At 49.3% G+C, this 7,447-nt stretch overlaps 1 protein-coding gene across 1 annotated transcript; it reads right to left on the reverse strand.

The window, feature by feature from the left end:
* Positions 1 to 324: 324 nt before the first annotated feature.
* On the reverse strand, positions 325 to 1,386 carry LOC129212572 (inositol 1,4,5-trisphosphate receptor-interacting protein-like 1). The gene has a single exon (XM_054841338.1). The coding sequence runs from the start codon at positions 1,384 to 1,386 to the stop codon at positions 325 to 327; it is 1,062 nt and encodes a 353-aa protein (XP_054697313.1).
* Positions 1,387 to 7,447: the final 6,061 nt, after the last annotated feature.

A 7,447-nucleotide genomic window follows, 5' to 3' on the forward strand; every position in this document is an offset into this window, starting at 1 on the left:
CTGCTGCTGGTGACTGTGGAAGGGCCTAGTTGTTACTCGAATTGTGAAACAAAACAGTGCACAGTCCTCGTTTTGGAGCAGCTCTGGTGGGAGTTCACTCACAGGTCTTACAAATAGAGGATAGGTCCAAGGAGAAGCTAACAGCACTTCAGAACAAATAGTAAGGGACATAACCAGTTTCCAGCACAGCAGTGACTGCTTATTATTATAGACAATTATCACTTTTGGGGAGGAAGATTTTGTGCCAGCCATGCCTGATGAACTACATCTAGGACGCATCAGAGCTCTCCTGACTGCAGTACTGATGGTAAAGCTGGTCTTTACCTACTCAAGGCTGAGGAAGGAGCCTGAGTCATCTAGTGGCACCCCAAAGATCATCTCAATGGAGAGGGTTTCCTGTCCATGCGTTAGCCTGATCTTGCAGGAGCGTGCAGAAGGCAGCACGGTCAGCTGGCAGTGGCGTGACAGAGGCAGAAGCTTCCAGGCATCTTTCACCAACATCTGGAACCAGCAGGCGGTTTTCTCAATGTCCAAGTACGACTTGGTGCAAAGGGTGTTGAGGAGGCTGGGGCCTTGACTTTTCAGCTCATTGCTGCTGTGGTGGAGGAAGCATAGCATGTCCTCCACCAGCTGCTCCCTCGTGCACATGCACTGCAGCTGCACACGGAGGCAGGAGTCGCTGGTCAGCATGTCCTTGGTGGTGCCCTGTTCCAAGCAGAAGGCATGCCCGGGGGGAGGCTGCAGGGGCAGGAGCAGGCGGTAGAGGACATTGTCCTCCCGGGCTGCCCAGCCTTGACAGACACAGCCCAGCCCGATGGCTGGCTGCAGCCGTGGCTTGAAGGTATTCCTGGAAAGTCTTTGGCAGGCACAAAGAAGATCGTCTACCAGCTCCTCCACCAACTTGCACGTGTCAGCCATGTACAATGCTGGCCACTGGATGGAATTGGCTGCATATCTGCCCAGATCATATTCGTCACCAGAGTCGTCGTCACCATCATCGTCATATTCTTGTATTTCTTCCTCCTGTTCCTCCTCCTCTTCATCTTGTCCGCCGGGGCTGCTGTGCTGGCAGCTGCTTCCTGGCTTATGGCTCCTTTTTCTGGTCCTCCAGCAGAGCCACAGCACCAAGATCAGGGCTGTTGCCCCAACAGCAGAAGCCCAGAAGCAGAATTGCTGGGAGGTTGTGAGAAACAGGACTTTCCTGGCCACCCCGCTCTGCTCCTGGGTCTGCTCTATGTCCTGCAGCAGTTGAGTCACCTTCAAGCTCAGCTGCTGTATAAGGTTCTGGATGAGCCCATGCATGGCTGCATGCAGCTCTTCACTCAGCTGCAGTGGGTTCTGGATGAAGCCCAGTACCACTAGGGCGAGGAAGACGATGACAGCCATGGCCTGCAGGAGAGGGAAGAGAAGGGGTGTCAGTGGGGCTGGGCAGGAGGGAGCTGAGCTGGCGGTGGGGGGCGTGGGGGCAGGAGCCACAGGGAAGGACCTGGGGACAGGTAGGAGAGGGGCGGAGGAGCTGGGAGGCACCCATCCCCAGTGGTGGCACCATGCCCTGCCCAAGGTGCTCCCCTGAGCCTCTGGACCCTCGCTGCCGGGTGAGCCCTGGGAAACCCTGGCCCTCATTGAGCCCAGCCTCCCCCCCCGGCGTGTGCACTCACCACTGGCGCAGGCTGCACTGCAGCAGCCCTGCCCGCTGGTGCCCGGGTTGACAGGCCCAGCCATTGTGACCCGTCCCCTGTGCTGTCACAGGCACCAGAGCCGCATCACAGTTGGCGAGTGAGGCGACGAGAGAAGGCGCCCCACTGGAGCTGTTGTTTGTGCACAGAGAAGGACTGGTGGATGGTGTGATGGTTGGAGGCTGTCTTGGGCATTGCAATCACGAAATGAGAGAGTTTTCAATACTTGGAGAATGAAGGCATGTGGTTATCGGAACCGCTACCTTGGACAGTACTGGAGGGCAGAACCTGGCCCGTTTAGGGGCCTGGTTGACAGTCCCTTGTGAGGCAGTCCTGAAGGGCAAAGCAGCCCAGGAAGGCCGTTATGAAGCTAGACTAGCTGCTGAGGACCCTTGGAAGCCCGGACATCATCCCAACAGGACACCACAGCTGGTATCCTGAAGTGGGCACATCCTCCCTAGGCCAGCAAGAACATAGAGAAGGGGCAGAGCTCCTTGCCCCAAAGAATGCAAGTGCAAGCAGCAAGTGATCTAGAGTGGGAAGGTGAAAGATGAAAAACTATCCCCATTAAAATATTAATCTGTCAGAAGAGTGGCTACAAGAGTGTGGTCTTTGTCTCTTGCCACTTTTAGCTAAAAAAGACAGGCTGGTCACGCACAGGGATTATCACAGCAAAAGTTTATTTTCCAGAGGGGTGGTGTGGCTTAGGACAGCTGGTAATGCACACCATGGGGCAAAATAGATGGAAGTGCAGAAATCCACGTGTTTTATAGCCTCTAATAGGGAGATCTCAATTACTTAGCCATCGTGACAGTTGGTTGGAGGCCATCTTTGTGTTCTCCAGGGCTCAGTATCTGGGCCAATTCTGTTTATTATCATTATCAATAATCTGGACAAAGGGATTGAGTATACCCTCTGTAAGTTGATACCATGTTGGATGGGAGTGTTGATCTACTTTAGGGTAGGATCTACAGAGAGATCTGACAAACAGAGGCAGCCTTCTGCTGAAAGAAAATGATGTCTACCTGCCACAATATTCGTGGCTAAAACCCAGATGGAAGTGATAAAACCTCCCTATATGAACACTTGCACCCAGACAGACCTCCCGAGAACTTAAAAAGCTGTTCAGACCCAAAGTTACGTGGAACTCCAGAATGTGGAATTCCCCCTATGGTCTGAAGGTAGGAGCGGATGTCACAGGTATAACTGCCCAGCTGGAGGAACTCTTCAAGCAGGTAACCTTGTTACAAGAGGAGCTTAACAGGCAGTGCAGTATCTGGGAATATGAGCAAGAGATCGATGCATGTATTGTGCACTTTCATAAGCTGAGTGATAGCCCTGCCTTCAGACTTTGCAAAGGGAAGGCAAGCTTGCTTCCAACCCTGATCTGACAGACTCAACTAACTCACGAGACAAAGGAGATTGGACTCTCATGTCTGCTCAGGGCAGGAGGGGGAATCTTCACTTTCCCCCTGAAGTGCCCCAGTGTAACAAATATGATACCCTCGGGCTGGAGAATGAAGAGAGCATGAGTAACGGGCAAGACCCACAAAAGCCAACCATGCAAAGTTGGTCCAACCACCCATCTGCATTAGAACAGGTCCCACCAGAAATGTACATAGGATGTTAGTAATTGGTGACTCCTTGCTGAGACACCCATTTGTTGTCCAAACAATGTCTCTAGAGATGTTTTCTGTCTGCTGGGAACTGGCATCTGTGATGTCATGGAGATGCTGCTGAGCCTGGTAAAGCCTGCGGACTATTGCAGGTTCCTACTGCTCCAAGTAATGTCGAAGGATGCTGCCATGAGGTGACTCAGAAATATCCAAAGAGACCTTATGTCCCTTGGAACAATGTTAAAGGAATTGGGAGTGCAGGTGGTGTTCTCCTCTATCCTCCCAGCTGGGCAAGGGAGTTTGAGAAAAAGGAGACAAATTGAACATGTGAATGACTGGCTGCGTAGCTGGTGCCATGCTCAAGGTCTCAGTTTCTACAGTCTTGGGCACACCTTTGAGAAACTGGGCCTGTTGACAGCTGACAGGGCTCAACTGACCAAGTAGGGCAAGAGTGTCCTGGGCAACAAGCTGGCTGGACTTATTCTGAGCTTTAAACTAGATTTAGCAGGGGAAGGAGATGGAATTCTAAGCACTAAAGAAGAGCGAGGGGCTGCTGAGGCCTTAGGAAGCAACAGGGAAACACCTGTGAATTGTCTCAAGGGAATTAGGGTGAACTCTGAAAAGGTGATGTTGCTGACAGGCCAGCTGAAGTGCATCTATACCAATGCATGCAGCATGGGACACAGACAGGAGGAGCTGGTAGCTACTGCCCAGATGGAAAACTATGATCTGATTGCTATCACAGAAACTTGGTGGGATGTATTGCACGATGAGAGTCCTGTGATTGATGGTTATAAACTATTCAGAAGGGACAGGCAAGGAAGGAGAGGTGAGGGAGTTGCCCTCTATGCAAAAAATGGGATTGATCACACAGAGTTATCTTTGAAGAACAGCAATGTGCAGATCGCGAGCTTATGGGTGAAAACTTTGTGGTTGGTGTCTACTACAGGACACCTGATCAAGGAGAGGAGGTTGATGAAGAGTTCTTTCAACTGCAAGAAGCATCATGCTCACAGGCCCTGATCCTGATAGGGGACTTCAACCACCTGGACATCTGCTGGAAAAGCAGCACAGCAAACTGCAAGCAGTCCAGGAACCTACTGTGTGTTGAGGACAGCTTCCTTGTACAGGTGATGGAGAGCATGATCAGAGGAGAGGCACTGCTGAACCTCACTAATGCAGAAGAACTTATCAGAGAGGTCAAGATTGAAGGTAGCCTGAGCTGCAGTGATCATACCCTGATAGAATTCTCAGTCCTGAGGGGTACAGGACCCTAAACCACTATACTGGGTGTCAGGTGGCAATGTGTGGGCAATGGGGGACTGCAGAGGGCCCTCTGTGACAAGAGAGCAAGGGCTGCTCTGTGATGGACACAACCAGTCCTAGATGTCTCTGCAACAGTCCCACTGCAGGACACAGCTGAGCCTATCAGCCAAGCTGGTGGTACCTCTGTGGAAATGTATTTAAGAAAGGGAAAATGCTGCACAGCCGTGAAAAGTGATGAAAAAACTGTGAGAAACAGCCCTGCAGACACCAAGGCCAGACAAAGAGGGGGGTGGGGTTCTCCAGGAGTTGGAGCAGATATTCCCCTGCAGCCCATGGAGAGGACCACAGTGGAGCTAATTTTCTAAATGAAAAAATTGCCATTTTGAAGCAAATTTTAAAAATTTGCTTAGAAAACATCCTGTAGGAATTTCTATTTTATATAAAACTAATTGCTTAGCTTGACGTTTATTCATGAAAAATTTATTTCCCCTAGAACCTAATTATCTGTCTCGTTGACCATTCTTCATAAAATTTGCCATATTCTTATACCAGTGTTTCAAAAACTATAGAGATTTGGCAGTTTAAACTCTGAACTGGAATGGAAACTTTATGGAGAAAGTGAACCAAGCTGTTGGGAGATAAGGGCAATTTTGTTGTTTCTGTCTAGCATCTCTAGGCAATGATGAATCATTAAGGCCTTCACCTCTTGAAAGACACCAAAGAGATTGTGAGAAATAGCGAATGTAAAAGAAATCACAGATCAGTAAACAAAAGAATAACACGCTGTCAAATCGAAGTCTCTGACCCGTGATGCTAGCAAAGGATACGGGGCTTCAAACTGAACGTACACCACTGTAAGGCAATGTTACTTATGAAAACTTCAACAGCTGAATTCCTACTGTATTGATGTTCTCAGTGATTTTTGGGTAATTGCTTTGGATTGGGTTTGGACATGAAGATTGATTAGCTTTCTTCCAATGTTCATCATCTCAGGAAGCCTGAGTCTGCAGTACATGCCATTTTGGGTCCAAATTGTCCTCCAGAAGATAACTGAGTTCAGTCTTTTATTCAGCAGACAAGGCCACATTTCAAGAAAAGTTTCACTCCTTCATTCTTCAGGCGTCGGTACTGGGACCGGCACTGTTCAGCATCTTTGTCGATGACATGGACAGCAGGATCAAGTGCACCCTCAGCAAGTTTGCCGATGACACCAAGCTGTGTGGTGGGTCGACACGCTGGAGGGAAGGGATGCCATCCAGAGGGACCTTGACAGGCTGGAGAAGTGGGCCTGTGTGAACCGCATGAAGTTCAAGAAGGCCAAGTGCAAAGTCCTGCACGTGGGCCGGCGCAATCCCAAGCACAGCTATAGGCTGGGCAGGGAATGGATTGAAAGCAGCGCCGAGGAGGAGGACTTGGGGGTATTGATTGATGAGAAGCTCAATATGAGCCGGCAGTGTGCGCTTGCAGCCCAGAAAGCCAACCGTGTCCTGGGCTGCATCAAAAGAGGTGTGACCAGCAGGTCGAGGGAGGTGATCCTGCCCCTCTACTCCGCTCTGGTGAGACCCCACCTGGAGTACTGCGTCCAGCTCTGGGGGCCCCAGTACGGGAGAGACATTGAGCTGTTGGAGAGAGTCCAGAGGAGGGCCATGAAGCTGATCAGAGGGCTGGAGCACCTCTCCTGTAAGGACAGGCCGAGATAGTTGGGATTTGTTCAGCCTGGAGAAAAGGCAGCTCCGGGGAGATCTAATTGCAGCCTCCCAGTACCTGAAGGGGCCTACAGGAAAGATGGAGAGGGACTGTTTATCAGGGAGTGTAGTGACAGGACAAGGGGTAATGGGTTCAAGCTGAAGGAGGGTCGATTTAGATTAGATGTTAGAAAGAAATTCTTTACTGTTAGAGTGGTGAGGCACTGGAACAGGTTGCCAAGAGAAGCTGTGGATGCCCCATCCCTGGAAGTGTTTAAGACCAGGTTGGATGAGGCTTTGGGCAACATGGTCTAGTGGAGGGTGTCCCTGCCCATAGCAGGGGGGTTGGAACTAGATGATCTTTGAGGTCCCTTCCAAATGAAACCATTCTATGATTCTATGATTCTATGGTCTTGGATTTATCATCCTGTTTTTCATATTTTAGGATCTGAGTCTAAGAGCTCAGGCTTTAAACAAATCCCATGCCAGGATCATTTCCTACTGATGATTCCACTTTAGCCCAGCATGAGTGAGTTGTCCATGTGCTTTATCATGAGGGGAGATGACTCATTTATTCACCTGGAGTCCCTGTCTTCTTCATATGTGGATGTAATACTCTTCATGCAGATCCACTGAAAAATTAGGTCCTCCAGGTGGGAAAACCATTTGGGAGATGAACAGCCAGTTAAGCATCTTGTGGATTGGCTTTAAGTGTTGCCAACAAAGAACAACAATCAGCACAAAGAAATAAAAGACATTTTTCTTCTTAAAAAAGCTGACAGCACAAGAGAAATTTGTTGCAAATACCCAGACCAGGTTTGTTTGTGTACATGTTTTTTTGTACAATCCATTTCAACCTTCATACACAGTCATATGATAGCAGGGCATCTCTGTCCTTATTTGTCAAACTCTATATAATATCTTGTCCTGCAGAGATCTGCCCATGAACCATCTATCTGATTTATAACAACCCCAGATTGCTCCATTTCCTGAACTGAAGCACTTACATGTATACCATAAAGCTATAATGCTACTGAGGTGTACGTACAACAAAGGTGAAGACCCAGATGAAAACTGAAGAAGAATATGAGAAAGTCTCCATGAACAAATTCTGAATAAATAGCCTTTTTATGTACACGCTGGGTCTCTTTGCTGCTCAGACTGCTGTATATCAAGAGCAGCCCCACTGGCAACAGTGCAACAA

This window comes from Grus americana, chromosome 14 (genome assembly GCF_028858705.1).
Source record: "Grus americana isolate bGruAme1 chromosome 14, bGruAme1.mat, whole genome shotgun sequence".
NCBI classification, from domain to species: Eukaryota; Metazoa; Chordata; class Aves; order Gruiformes; family Gruidae; genus Grus; species Grus americana.

What these genes read in the sequence shown, in the direction of transcription:
- LOC129212572 (XM_054841338.1), bottom strand. Translation starts at nt 1,386, where the DNA reads ATGGCTGTCATCGTCTTCCTCGCCCTAGTGGTACTGGGCTTCATCCAG.